General features: G+C 38.6%; 2 protein-coding genes across 3 annotated transcripts in view; one reads left to right on the top strand and one right to left on the bottom strand.

Annotated features, from left to right (window-relative positions):
* The window catches only part of slx9 (SLX9 ribosome biogenesis factor), a 96,739-nt gene extending 91,012 nt beyond the window's left edge, over positions 1-5,727 (bottom strand). Inside the window, exons 1-2 of one of the 2 annotated variants that reach the window (XM_088604993.1) lie at positions 5,360-5,727; positions 2,228-2,339 (exon numbers count right to left, since the gene is read on the bottom strand). In XM_088604993.1, coding sequence (XP_088461119.1) covers positions 2,228-2,339; positions 5,360-5,578 — 331 coding nt within the window. In that variant the 5' untranslated portion in view covers positions 5,579-5,727. The remainder of the gene's footprint in view (positions 1-2,227; positions 2,340-5,359) is intronic. The other variant, XM_088604992.1, reaches the window with a different exon arrangement.
* Positions 5,728-13,165: 7,438 nt separating this feature from the next.
* The window catches only part of itgb2 (integrin, beta 2), a 39,481-nt gene continuing 36,917 nt past the window's right edge, over positions 13,166-15,729 (top strand). Inside the window, exon 1 of the mRNA XM_088604996.1 lies at positions 13,166-13,243. The gene's annotated coding sequence lies outside the window, so the exon portion shown is untranslated. The remainder of the gene's footprint in view (positions 13,244-15,729) is intronic.

Below are 15,729 nucleotides of genomic sequence, written 5' to 3' on the forward strand. Positions count from 1 at the left end.
AAAAACGGGAATGGGCTGCTGTAAGGTTGGGACCCCTGACAGTCACTGCTTGAGTTTCTTAAACAGAAGGGGCCAGCCTTGGTCCTGAAGAGCCACTATTGAACCATGTATGATTTCATTAATTTAGAAAGTTAATTAACCTAACCTAAAGAACTGCCACATGTGTTTCTTGAGAGCTACATTGTATGGGTATCTTCATTAGCACAAATTTTCTTAAGAGAAGAAATTACCTGCAAAACGAAACTGTTACTCAGTATCTCAAAATTGATTATTTAAAGGTGACCCATAAAACCAGGACCACAACTGTCCACCCCTTTTTGAAAACATTCCTTCACTTAAGACATGCAATTAGACTAAGGTGTTAACATCCCTTTTCTTAGGTAACAGTAAGCTAAAGAACACTGATCCTTCTTTAGATGTTGACATCTGCCTTCAGCTCATGATTAAATATTGACAGCAGAGATTTGTTCACTAAACTTTAAAACATACACTGTTGCACCTGTATCCTCATCTGTAAAATGAGCCCAGTGACTAATAATCACAAGGACGGATGTGCCAACTTTTGGAGCAAAGCTTATGCTGGCTGAATCATGTGACATATAGTACAAACCCTTTACGTATAATTGCAACTGAAACAGGTGAAGAGTTCCCACACCTGCATCGTAAATGAGAGCAGCCTTTAATATCTGACAGATGAAGGACTGTTGAGCTCCACTTTCCAGTGTGTCCTTCACAGGTGCTAAAATACATAGACTTTGTTTAATTCCATCATGATTAGGAGATTTCTAGTGTATCTCTTTAAATGACACACTTAGACCCACACAAAATACTGAACAAGCTATATAACTATTTCACAGAAATCCAGAAGAACTAAATATTTCTACAGTACTCTTAATTATGTATCCTAAATAAGAAAGTAACTAAATTAAAAGGTATGTGGTCAAGTCATTTGATGAATAAAAGTAAGATAATCAGTAGTTGATATCAATAGTTTATATTTACTTTACTGTAAAGCCATTTGTCACATAATCATCAGTGTGTATAACAGCAGTTTACCAGCCACAACAACTTAATTCAAACTTAAATTTAATTCACATCCTCACGTTAAGAAATTTAAAAAAGGAACTCACTACAAATGATATTCTCTTGGGTTGCCCCTCCCCATCAACAACAGATTTAAGTAATGGTTTCAGTGGATCTCTGGACCAGTTTCACGCTTAATGTGGTACAGAAGAAACATTATTTCACATTGTCAGTGCACTAAAAACCGGCAATGAACATGTGCTGTCACCCCAAAGAAAATGTAGGCTAAACAAAAGAAGAAGGAAGTGAACCTACCTTAATACTTAAGAAACAGACAGTTCAGTCTGGGTCTTCCTTACAACACATGCAATTCATTTTCCAACAAAAAGATTTTCTGAAACAGATTTCTGGTCCATAAAACCCTCTATACTTTCACTATTGATGAGATAACCAACAAATGTTATTGCCTTTTTACAACTACTGTTGAGACTGTAGCTCCATTCAACATTTCAAATAATCACAAGAGTCCTTAAATTAATGGCACAATTGCACATATTAAAAGTAACTGCACATTTACACCCAGCACAAACACAATGAAGGAGTACTTACGGATGTACAATGCTATACAAACAGCAAAACAGGCTGATTTCCCAATTTTCATTTAGAAAAAAACATTCAACACTCCTTATTTCTACAATAAAAAGTCAAATTAATATAGATAAGACCAGCGAATCTATTGCTTTGTTAAGCCCTTTGAGACTTATGCATGAAAACACTTAATAACTAAAATATTTTTTGTACCTTGCCAGTAGCGAAGTATGAGGTCCAGCATCAAAGGACATAAAGTAGTGCAATCAGAATTTAAGTAAAGGTTTCTAACATAGAAGATCAATAACATCTTTTGTAAAACTAGTGAAATGAAAGACTCCTTGTAAGGGAGAGTCTCATAATCATACTGCAGAACACTGTTAGAGCAACAACATTTCCTATTCTGTAGACGTTTTGCAAGATTTACACCAAAGTGTTCATTCTGGGGTAGATTTCACTGTTTTCCATTCAAACTAGTCACAGATATATAGTCAAGTGCATGGAGTTACTTTGAGCTGCATGGGAGCAGAGCATGTTCATACAGCGCCCATCAGAAAAGTTAAAACGAAAAACTTCAAAATGTAATACTGTATTGACGCCAAGACTATGCACGTACCTTTCTGGGAGGAAACCGAGTTACACGTGTCATCCACCTTCAAAGTCTGCACCAGATCTTCAGGGCTGATCTTCGTTCCAGCAAAGACAGAAGAGGAAAAAACATCCCATCGCTGTAAAGAGAATATTACACAGGCTCAGAGCCATCGAAAAAAGAAAATATTTAACACACAGTTGAAATACAGGATAAATAAACTGAACGTTTAGCCAAGCGTTCACTACATCATAGAGTATGTTTTTCAATAGACACCCATTAGTGACATCCAGAACGGGCTGCAGTTTGCGTGACTGATCTAAAAAGTAATATAAGACCATAATTTAATTGATATTAACTTCATAAAAACACTTTGTTTCATCTGGAAAAAAACACAAACATCTAGTATTTATTATTCATTTAATACTGAAGGGGCAAACATTCCAAACATGGCAGGAGAAAGCCATACACTGAGAGGCTTACTGAACTATAACTTGCATTTATTTTCTGGTTTAAGGTCTTTCATTACGAAATGTGACAATAAAAGCTACTTAAAACTTTACAATCCTGTTTAAGTAGTAATACTGTACAGCACTGGCCAGTGTGAGAAAAGCTGAGGTTCCTAATATGTATTGCAATTATTTAATAATAATAATAATAATAATAATAATAATAATAATAATAATAATAATAATATTTGCTTACACTTATATAGTGCTTTTCTGGACACTCCACTCAAAGCGCTTTACAGGTAATGGGGACTCCACATTGGTGGTGGTGGATGATGCGACGGCAGCCATAGTGCGCCAGAACTCTCACCACACATCAGCTATCAGTGGGGAGGAGAGCAGAGTAATGAAGCCAATTCATAGATGGGGATTATTAGGAGGCCATGATTGGTAAGGGCCAATTTGGCCAGGACGCCGGGGTTACACCCCTACTCTTTTCGAGAAACACCCTGTGATTTTTAATGACCACAGAGAGTCAGGACCTCGGTTTTACGTCTCATCCAAAGGACAGCGCCTGTTTACAGTATAGTGTCCCCCATCACTATACTGGGGAATTAGGACCCACATGGATGGCAGGGTGAGCGCCCCCTGCTGGCCCCACTAACACCTCTTCCAGCAGAAACCTAGTTTTTCCCAGGAGGTCTCTCAGCCAGGTACTGGCACTACATATTCACTACATTTGCAGGTTGGATAATAAAATTATTATTATTAAATTATTATTAAAATGCTTAGCTTCAGTGGGTTGCCAGTTGTGAGTTGCAGAGTGATATGTCTGCTGGCTAATTTACTTTAACTATCATAACCTGTAAATGAAAAACAGCTCTTTTTCTTTTTCTGGGACCATGTGGCTCTGGAACTAGAACCAATATGATTTTTCCTATCATAGCTCAGCCTTTTGCCCTTTTTGCATTACCTCAAATATATCACTATTTCTAAAAAAGGCTATTTTCATGTTTATTTTTACTAGTTTCATTCACATTTCACATTTTGTTTGAAGTGTTAAAAGTGTAAAACTATTTTTTTGTCAGCGAGATGCCTATGTTATGGTGAAAAACATTTCATTTACACAAACCCAGAATACAAACTAGACTTTACACTGTGTTTATTGACATTAAATTCAGATTGAGATTATTGTGTGTTGTTACAGTGTTTATAAAGACTGATATATAACTTTCTAAATCAAATCTTTTCATTGAAAGAAGTTACTGCACGTGTGCAAAAGGCCTTGAACAATAACATTAATTGTTATTTTAACTCCTTCTTTACCATTACAAGCTTTTTTTAAATGCAATCAAAATCTCTCTCAGGCACAAATCACAGATGCTTTGTTTTTTTTTACCACATAAGATGAGAGTTGACATTTATCTATGGACTTTTTCAATAATCACATTTTCATGAGCATGCAACTTTTCATTGTTTTCTAAGCTTGATTATTACCACAGAAATTAAAAACGAAACACAGCAGCGTTGTTTTAAATAATAGTCCCAACATTAACATTTTTAACACAGGGAAAAGAAGCATTAAAAATAGCCAGAAAACCAAAATATGGTTATGCATAGTTTAAACTCACATTTGCAGGAATAAAGTAAAAAATACATTTTATAAACCATAACAATACAACTACAAAGTAACCAATACTTGCAAGTTCAGCAGTCTGTAGTCCTAATGAACATCATTAATTTGTTATTCTTTTGAATATGATTCATACAGTCCTTTATTAGAGTTGTTTGTCATTTTTTAATAACCAAAAAAACAAATACCTTTCCCTTTGGTTCAACATAAGAACATCAGTCACAAGTGAAAACCACTCTCAGAAAACTTTACAATGCAGCGTAGTCTTCTTCTGCTAGATTTGTTCAGAATTTAAGCCTATATTTGTTTAAAGGCAAAAATTGTTTTACTTTTGTATGTTTCACAATGAAATCATGACTAGCACCTGAAACATTGTTACCCTATGGAATGTCATTCCATGTTAACTCCAATACAGTTGGAACCCCACAAGCAATTATCTACTTTGAACACAAATGACAAGGTTCCTTTTTTCTGTACACAAAAAAATAGATGGAGTTACAAAGTGTGCATTAGAATCCGAATCTATTTTATTATCTATATCCAGTGGAAATGTTCCTCTGGCCTCACTGAGACATCCAATACATCCAATACATCCTCACTGAAACATCCAATACACACACATACTGATGTAATCAGTGTAATATAAATAACAATACCATAAAATACAACAGAGAACAAAAACATAAGTTTTGAAAAGGTTCAGATGTTATACAAATATATATGCTGTCAGTGCAATGCTCTAAATGGGATCAAACATCCGCAGCTCAAGAGTAGCGGCCAACTGAATGAATGGCTTCTTGAAATCGTGATGTTGATATTTGCGTAACCTATGGTACTCTGAAATGTTATTATTCAACCTGCGAGTGTAGTGGATATGAGGCATCATTTACTATTAACACTGCTTTCCTATATATTCTCCTAGTACAGATGTGGTGAAGCTGGTTCTGTTTCCGAACAAAACTTTTGCTTGGTACTGTACCTCATTCCACAAGCATACTTTTCAGTAGAAACGCTGCTCATGAAAACCCTATCCTAGATCTGGCTGGGAGAAAACTATTAAAATGACAGATAACTTACCCCGACTTCTTCTTTGTCCTTCTTTGGCTTCTCGTCGCTGGACGCGTTAACGACAGCAGTTTTCAGTGACTCTTCAGATTCAGGTTTACTTAGTTTCAACACACCTGCAGCTACAAGAGTCTGTTTTTTCTCTTGGACGAGAAAACTGGACCTTTCATGCTGAAGCTTTACCGCCTCCTGATGCAACTTCTGCCGAGCTCGTTTAATCTTCCCTACCATTTTTAATATTATTTTTTTAACTAATGAAGAAATACTTGCTCTCCTTCTAAACTTCAGCAAAGCAGCTACAACTGAAGCATTTTGCGTGAGCTCGCGTAATACACACGTGGGTACCACAACACTCACAGGAGCTACATCTAAGAATGACCAGAGAGAAACAAAAACTGTAACGAATAGTTCCGAATGCTACGAGTAGGGTTTAATACAGTTAAAAAACACCAGAGGGCGTCACTTACGAAATTAGTGTTTTCCAAAATAAACAAGGTCTGATGTAATAATAACAGTAATAATTAATAATTGCTTACACTTATGTAGCGCTTTTCTGGACACTCCACTCAAAGCGCTTTACAGGTAATGGGGACTCCCCTCCACCACCACTAATGTGCAGCATCCACCTGATGTACCGCTGTACAATTGCATCTATCCAGTTTTTATTTTTATTCGTTGAAGCATAGTCGTTATCATATTTTAAGATACAAACGACTAATTAATTATTACCTTCACGTTCAAGTTATTGTTGTTACAACGTATACATTAGCTTGAATTACATCTGAAGTGGGTCAGTAGTTTATAAACCTATGTGCGAGTGACAGGTCACACACAGACACAAACAGAAACACATTCATACCAGTGCCATTTTTCCCCCAGAAGCCAGTTAACCTACCAGTTTGTCTTAGGTCTGTGAGAGGAAACAGAAGCACCTGGAGAAAACCCATGTGTACATGAGGAGAACATATAAACTACTGTAATGCAACGGGGGTTCAGGTGGGCGCCCTTGCCTTCTGCCTACACAGGTTGGCCCCGCACCGTGGGGGACACGAACCCGGGCCTCTGGGGTCACTCAACAGGGACCCAGCTTGTTGAGCTAAAGAGAGATCTCTCTACAGCCCAATGGCTGTGGTCCTGCTATTACAGGGAAGGGTGGTGATGTCACCGCTCTGGTAAGCCGGCTCTTACACAGTGCCTGTCGGCCATATGCATTACACTACACACAGACAGTATCCTGGGACTTGAACCCAGGGACCCAGCACTGCAACAGCACAGTTCTAACCATGTCACCCCAGTTAAAATATCATGCCTGAAAACTGAAGTAGCAAGGGAATTGTCATCAAGATGGAGCAGGCAAGGCCTCAGTAGCAAAGTCAAGATGGTAATGCCTAAAAACACAACCACATACTGTACACCCAAAAGCTTTCAATCATAGGGCACTCCCAAACTTTGGGTATATACTGTCTGCATCAGTAAAAGAGAGGATTAGGAGCAATCGTATTTTAGAACTGTACTATGGTGTTGTATAATACCATGTGTAAGTTTAAAATGGATCACCTGGTGAGTGAGATGGATAGGAAGTATTGTCCAATACTTACAGTAGTCCCAGTCATCACTACAATGCAGCTTGTCTAGTTCTTTGTCTTGTAAATAGGCAAATAGTAGGTGAGTGACTTTAAATGAGGGAGTAACACAAAGAAGTGTTGAAAGATCCACTTGATGTGCGTGCGCTTGTCATCAAAGCATGTATATTACCATTTAGTGTAGACCAGGATGTTTAATTTAAGAGCAGAGAACTTGTCTGGAAGAAGTTATACCAAAAGCTTAGAAGACACATGCAATTTCAGGGTACTTCCCAGAAGTAATTATGGTATTTCCTTCAAATAATCAATGAGCTAGTCCAGTATGGAGGGATGCAATTCTGCCCCTAAGGAGCCAAAAATCAACTGTGAATGTGGATCATCCATACACATTTAATCAAGTAAAAGATGTGCATAGAATCCAATGCTACTATAATTCTTTGCATAATAAATGCCCCTATTTAGTTTAATGCTCCTTAAAGACAAGTTGAAGCACACAAAAGAAATGGGTTGAAGCCACGTTTTCAACACAACATTGGGAGAGCTTCAGAAAATTCTGTGGGAATTTCCCTACTCTTGACAGGCTAAAAGAACTAAATATTTTTAGTGTTGAACAAAGGAAGTTATGAGGTACCTAATTTAAGAACTCATCCTAAAGAGCATTGAGAGTGCAAGGTTATCAACTTAAAGAATCCTGCCTGAAAGCAAACACTGACAACTGTCATTGCTATATATGAACATTCCTTAATTTAACTGACAACCTTTAACAGTAACGTCTTGGTAATTGAAAATTTGAGTGGTTTACCATTACTGAATAAAATGAAGTGATCTTTTCAATGAAGTGAATAAAGTAATGCAAAATGTAAAGAAAGTATCAATAGTCAATAGAATATACTGTAGTGTTGCAATGTCCTTTCCTTGCCCGACCTTTGGCAGGGAGACACCTTAGAGTTAGGGCTGCTATATCTTCAGGAGGGGTGTGTTGGGGAGAACCATGCAGTTGCCCAGGAAACGAAGGGATGCTGAAGGAAAAGTAGTGAGATGTGTGTGTTCATACCAGAATTGTCCTGCAGATGAGAAACCTGTCCTGTACTCCTTTTTTTATTTTTGCTTTACAACTTGGGTTTGGGGATATCCCTTTCTGTGTGTTAAAAGGACAGAAGTTCTTTCTTTGTACATTGTGGTGTCAATGTCAGTTACTCACATGACAATATGTTTGTTTTGCACACTGAGACAGAATAGAAAGTGAGATGGAATCTACTTCCTGTCACAGCAGAAACACCTGCCTCCCACTGCAGACATCAGTCACATCCTCTACAGTATGTGAACCCAGAGCTCTGTCAGAGCCTGTAATATATCAAAAGACAACATTGCCACATAAAAAGCTGGAATGATCATTGTTTTAGAGGATATTGATTATTAAACATGAGCTTCTTCACTGTTGCTCATTAATAAGTTGAATTTTACTAAATGACATTGGTAAAGTGAAACTAGTTTTCATTAAATAAGAATACTCCTGTAATGCTTTGTATATAATTAAGTCTCATTTTATGACATATGATAGCCCTTGGGGCTGTGTATTAGTTATAGTTATAGTTATAGTAGAAATCATAATAATGTTAATGATCAAAAGAAAAATAAATTGGCGAGTAATTTAGTTTCCTCCCTGCTATTCAGATAGAATTAATTGTTCATACGGAAAATAAATTACTTAGTCTTCATTGTAAGGGACCTAGTCAATTTGCAATTACTAATATTTCTAATTACTAATATCTGTGAAATTACACTTCCATTGTAAATCCAAAGCAGAACAAACTAAGAACACATTTGCTATGTGGGTGAAATTACTAAGTGAGTAGCGTAACTGGGTGCTCATTTGGTGTCTCAAGAGGAAACAAGGAAAGCTGTTCACAGATACGCTATAAAAGTGTGCTTTATCATAGTATCAGAGCAGCTGTTCAATGATTTCCAAACCAAAAGAACTTATTTAGAAAATCTGATATCTGCGCTTGTTTGCAAAGTCAGTGAAGGGCAGAACTCTTAAAAATGGAGTTCTGCAAGTAAATTAGGGACATTTATATAGGACTGGGCTTCTCTGCTGCTTGTGTTGACTCAAGTGATGTTGATGACGTGCTGTGACTTCAAGGCCGTCCATACTCTGGAGGTACGTAAATTCTGAAGTACTCAAAATGAAGATCTTCTCAGCTGGTGTCAACTGCCCAAATAAAAATAATGCTCAACAAATTATCTCATGGGACTATCATAGCAATACAAACTGTACTGTATGCATTTCCACTTGGGATCACAGGAACGATGACACTGGTAAGCAGATCACCTGCAAAACTATGACAAAAGGATTGAACCAGGCAGTGCTAATGAAGAAGTCAACTGTCTACTGTATATCCCCACCTTCTTCACACAGCACGGTAAGGTCGTTTGCCATGGGAAACATTTTGCAGAAGATGTTTATACAGGTAAAGGCCTGTGAATGGGCAGAGCTGAGAGATCTTATGTATCTTCGGGAATTTTAATTCATGGTTGGCACCTAACATTTAAATGGCTTTAACAGCATTAAGTGACAAGAAAATAAAACGCAGCTCATGTTTTTAGAAGAAATGCTGAAAAGGTTACAAGAGTTAATAAATATCATTGAAAACAAATATTTTGACAGATATCAAGAGGTTCACAAGTTTAATTCTTATCACTGAAGCAATTCCAAGGGGCAAGTAAACTTAATACTGTAGGTGGCATGGTGGCAAAGTGGTTAGCAGTGGTACAGCATCACAGCAGAGGGCCTCTGGGCATAAATTCCCGACCTGTGTGCTGACAGCATGGCGTTTGTATGTTTTCCCCATGATCTCGTGGGTTTATTCCACAATGTAAACCGGTTCAAAGATAAACTGGCAGGTTAATTGGCTTCTGGTGAAAAAGGCCTTGATGTGAGTGTGTGTGCATTTATGTGTGTTTGCACTGCAACTAACTGGTGTCCCATCTACTATTGTGTGCTGTGTCCTGCCTTGTGCCCATTGCTGTCTCCACTGGGAAACTGTACTGGATAAAGCAGTTAGATAATGGATGGGTGGGTGTCGAAGCTTAATATTGAGAACTTACAAATGAAGCATTAGCAGGAAATGTTCTGGAAAGGAAAAGGCAACTTTGTCATTTGTGTTGAAACCACACAAAGCCAACACATCTGCATTTAACTTTACAACATTCATAGTAGTGAATGAAGCAGAATTGGAACTGGGTAATTTGCAGGACACAGATATGCGGGTTTCTAAATTCAAAGGCTTGGTGAACAAATTTAAAATTTCAGGTAGGCAGAAATGTATCCTGCCTAATAGGAAATGCTTAGTCTTAAATAAAAGAAAGAGCCACATGTTTGAAGTTTATTTTTTTTACCAGATGTGTACAATAAGATGAAACAATGTGGATTTGGTACTGTCCATCTTCAGATCAACTTGCCTTTGTAATCATTCTCAATTATGACTTTCATAGAAAAACAAACCAAAACAAGTAAATGATGAAAGTGTACAGTCGTACTTTGCAATAAAAATAACCTAATTCAAAACCTACTCTCTGGCTGAATCGAAAAGACTCTCCAAAGAAACAGCAGGAACTGCACTATAAATACTGAATCTGGAAGCTGCAATCATGTGTTAAAGATTCGCAAAAGTGTCTGTGCCTGTGTGTGCCCTGTGATGGACTGGCATCCTGTCCAGGGTGTATCCTGACTTGCACCTTTTGTTTGCCAGGGCAGGTTCCCCTTCCCTTATGACCCTATATTGGATGAAGCAGATATAAAATGGATGGGTGGATTAACAGTGTATTTTGTTTGATGTTAAAAGTCAAAAGCATAGGATAGATGAAAATCATTATTAATATATGGTGTATATTTATTTTAGTGAGCAAGTGTCTCTGTAACAAAATAATGCTTATTTGGCACCTGGCTACCTTAGAAGTTGATAGAATTAAATATTACCTTAAAATGCATTAATATTATGGTTGGCACTATTGATAGTAGTACTAGTGTTAAGGAGTAGGAATACCAGTAGTATAGTAATAGCATTTTACTTTAACCATTCTGGTAAGACATTCCTTACTTATGTAGTTTTCATTTCAAGTTCCTTTAACAGTACATGGATGCATCATGATCTAAAAATGAAGCTGGCTATGTTAACTGTCTATAAAAAACCAAAATGATTACGTGGTTTTAAATACAACAAATGCCTGTGTTTTTAACACTTAGGATGTTCCCTTGTTCTTGCATGGATTCTAAATTTACAGAAGACAATGGATGCCAGCTTTTTAAAACTGAAGACTACAAATTATTTTTTGCTTTTTTGAAACAGTTGTTTTTTTGCCCACTTACTGTATACTAGATAAAATTAGATAAGCTCATTTTTATCAAACCCATGCTCTCACCCCACCCTCATCAGCATCCTCTCAGACTAAATGCTTCACGCCTTTCTGATAAATGGTTATAAGGAGAGTTTACAGCACCAGTTTGAAGAAAAGCACAGCTGTGTGCATGGGAGAACTCAGAGATGATGACACAAAGGAAAGATAAAACCTGCAACACCTGGCAATTGTCTTCACATCCACAACTCGAGCTGATGATCTTATTGTTGCTGAGCTCTGAATCTTCTTTCACAGGATCATCTGAGCAATCTGGGGGTCAGTCCCACTTGACACCAGGTCTGAAAAAAATGAGAAACCATTTACTGTGAAAATAAAAATAAACACCAAGCCAGTTGGAAAATGTAGTTAATGGCTCCCGTGAAGCATAGTTCTGGACCCTATGCAGACAGTAGAATCCGTGGAAAAGGACGACAGGGAGGAGACGATGAGGATCAGGAGGGGTTGACAGACAAGGAGGCGTGATGATGGTGATCTGGTGCTCAGGGGGCGTAGCCAGGGCAAACAAGTCCAAGGAGTCCAGGGGGGAAATCTGGGGCGAAATCCAAAAGTCCAAAACCGGGTGATCCAACCGAGACGTAACAAAACAGAGTTAAAAACCGGAACGGGATCCGGCACAGGGACAGGGAATAAAAACAGGATGATGAGGCCAGGTGCTCTGAACCCCGGACTCAGCTGGATCAGGATGCCGATAGGAGGCCTATGCCCTCAAGCCGCAGACGTAGGGCGACTTGATGGTAGGCGGGCCTCCAGGTGTCTGTCTTCCAATGCAGAGCCCAGAGTAGCGAGAGCACCCGGCTTAAATAAGGAGGGGCATCACTGGGGGCAGGTGCACGTAGTTAGCAAAATAAGAAAGAGCCGGAGGGCCCTTAAGGGGAGGGATTACGATCATGACAGTTAAATAAGCAATTTATAAATCTGCTTATGGGTATAAAGTCATTTAATAGGGTGTTGGGCCACCATGTGTGACCAGTATAGCCTATACTATACCGTGGAATAGAGTTTACCAGTGTCTGGAATGCTGCAGAAGGAATGCACAATGCTTTGTTGATGAAGGCAGAAAACACTGTACTGACCTTGCCCTCTAATGGAACAAGAACATTCAAACTATGCCATGCTAATATGCCTCACAACATTAAAAGAGCTCTTCACTATTGTAACCAAGCACTCAGGGCTGTAGAGTTCTTTAGGTTGGTATCACACATGCATTTGTCTGTTTGCAAGAAGATGGTGAAGGATGATTCATTTGACCACAATGCTTTTCTCCACTGCTTAATAGTCAGTTGTCTGTGATCTTTACTCTACTAGACTCATAGATGTGCGTTTCCAGGTATTATGAACTGTTTGAGCACTGAGACCCAATTATGATCATTTTTATTAATATTACTTAAGCACAATTTCCCTATTAAATTGCTGGCATAGCCCAGTACCTGGTGGAATACGTGACATTACACATCTAGCAGGTTACTGTATGTGTTCTTAATGATGTTATCTGTTCAAGGATCAACTGTTGAACTCTAACAAGCAAAGCTGATATAGTCTTTTAATAAACTTGTTAGCAACTGTTCTGCAAACTTATTGTGTGCTTTCTCAAGGCAGCATGTACAAGAATATACACTGAAAAGGTATGCGAAATGTGGACCGCATAGCTGAAACCACAGCTTATGTTTTATGCCCAGTGAGAGATGCAACTGGTATTTGTCTCATTAGAGAATCAGGCGATCTGCATGTAAGGTGTTACCTGGTGAACCAATGAAAGCTGTCTTTGTGGTGAACAGCACATAACAAAACAAATGATCATGGGCAAAGAGAGTACATCAGAACGACACAAACAGCAGTATGCTTCTTAGCAGCCTGATCTCATAAGGCCTCAGAAGTGAGTCAAGGGCAAACCCTGGTAAGTACTGGAGTTAAAGATCAAGTTCAGATCCAAGCAAGTGAGCAAGCAGCATTTCACAAGAAACTCAGCCATGTACTGTAGAGACAGTAATGTATTGTGTTGTTCAATAACTGAAAAGAAAACAGGAGATATCTCCTTCCACCTTTGTGTAGTTTTGAAAATCTGTACTACTTTTTCTGCTTATCTGTTGAATGAGGAATGGCATAATGCTGTTTTAATGTAATGGGTTCTGTCTTGCTTCATGAAATTCTGGAACTCCAAACTAGCGAAATCTGTACCATTGTGAGAGACTACAGTTTTGGCAATATGCATTTATATGTGTTCATCCACTTCAAGTAAGCATCAAAAGCAAGAGAAACACAAGGCCTAAGAGTGGATGTGTAGTCCTGGTTATTAATTGCCAGGCATGGGTGAAGTGGGGCCAAGAAAGACACTTTTGATGCTGTTGTCCAAGAGAATTAGTCTCTCTTCAAGCACATGCCAGCCTCTGTAAACCTCTTTAGAACATCCTCCAAGTTGCCCGGATGTTCCATTTCTATCTTCCCTCTTAAGATGACATTGTCTAAATACACCAGGACAACTGCATTTTGCCCAGGGAAATTTTGTGTGGTTCATTGGGAAATTGCAACACCGATGAAAAGCCAAAAGATAATCCAGTGTACTGATTGGGAACAGCTGGGGAGCAATACTGATGTCTATCATGGTATATGACTTGCCTCCTGTTAGATCGTGCCTTGTAAGAAGCTCATTGTTCTTAGGAAAGGGGTATTTGTTAGGCCTCCACTGCAGGAATTTGTGGTCTTGCTTGTCAACTGGAAAGGTGAGAGTAACCTGGGGATGAAAGTATATTTTAGTTTGCATGCCTTTACCCAACTCAACTCAGAAAAAAATATTTCTCCAAGATTTTCTAAATTCTGTCAAACTATTGCAACACTCTTGCTCAGTACAATTTTATTTTCCACAACTTATTTTCCAAATGTGGCCCAAAAGGGTTTGCCTTCCTCCTTTAGGACCAGAACTGGCAACTAGGCTGTTTGCTTCATTGTCACCTTTTTGCCAATTTGTTGTAGCAACAATAAGCTCAGATTTGACAGCAGTCATAGATCGCATATAGTCTCAGTTGATCTGTCAATCACATTAGCCAGTTGCAGTCTCTACATTGCTGTACCGAACATTTTGTATGTTTTCCACCACCTTGCCAGGTGTCCATTGTCATCACATGAAGTGCACTCAAACTCCTTGAAACCACACATCCACTCTGTGGTTTCCACATCATCTTAAAGTAGGCATATGTCTCATGAATATTGCAATGAAGCTTTTGTGCTTCCTGTCTAGCAGGCAGGGAGCTGTAGTCTGTTGTGTACCAGGGGGTGGTGGCGTTCTGTATTCCTATACGTGCAAACAAAGGCTGCAATCTAAGCTAATATGCAGCGATGCAGCGTCTTCAATGGATTGCTGCAAAGCCAGATAATGTTTTGCAGCAGTATCAGCTGTGTGAGGATAGCAACATTTAAACTTCAGTTTTAAAAGTACACGTCAGCAATTTCTGTAGCCCTTAATTTAATTATGTCCATCATCCACCTGTGTTGTCCTACCTCACCCCTCTTTAGATTTGTATAAATCGGGGCTCGTATAGCCAGCTCCCAAGATGTGGATTGGCTATCCCCAAAAAATGACCATGTGCAGGAGAGAGTAACAGGGAGTGGGTCCTAGCTCTCACATTATCCCTAGATGGTGTAAGAAGCTACATTTTCTTAAGTTTGTAACAATTATTTTCTTTATTACTATTGGTGCTTTTATTTGGAAATTTTGAAATAAGCAGGCAAAACTCTGACTGGATGTATATTTCTTGTACATCATTGATAAATGAGCTGAACCCTATGCGAAGCGAGTGCCCGAGATGGCAAACAAGTCCTTGAGGCATAGTCCAAAAGAGCAAAATACCAGGGTCGAAAGGAAAGGTCAAAATCCATGAAATCATTCAGGTAAAGCGCGCGGTGAGAGAAAGCAAGCTAGCAGCGAACTGACTAGCCTGTGACTCAAACTACCAAGCAAGGAAGTGTGGGGACAAGGAGCTTAAATAGTGAAAAAAGGGACCCGATTGGATAATGAGGTAATGAGTACAATTAATGTGGTCAGGTGTGGTGCGTGGTAGTAACATTTCTTTTGCCAGCAATTATCAATAGCTTCGCATAGCCAGTAGTCTCAAATTAAGTGTGCTTTCTGAAATTAAGTGGCACTGTATACTGTAGTGCTGTTGTTCAAACTGCTCACCAGTCGGTCTCGCAGTGTGTCATTAAGTATTGTCCAAAAAACCTAATTTATACCCAACTGTTTAAGATTCCCCATATAAACTGCTAAAGGCTAGCCTGAAGCACAAACTCTTGTATCAATGTTGTATAATTACAAATTGATTAAAATGCATCTTGATGAACTACTCTGAGGTTGTACTGTACATCTCAATACCAGACACAGTTAACAGG

Source organism: Lepisosteus platostomus, chromosome 14, assembly GCF_059453375.1.
Source record: "Lepisosteus platostomus isolate fLepPlt1 chromosome 14, fLepPlt1.hap1, whole genome shotgun sequence".
In the NCBI taxonomy this organism is placed as follows: Eukaryota; Metazoa; Chordata; class Actinopteri; order Semionotiformes; family Lepisosteidae; genus Lepisosteus; species Lepisosteus platostomus.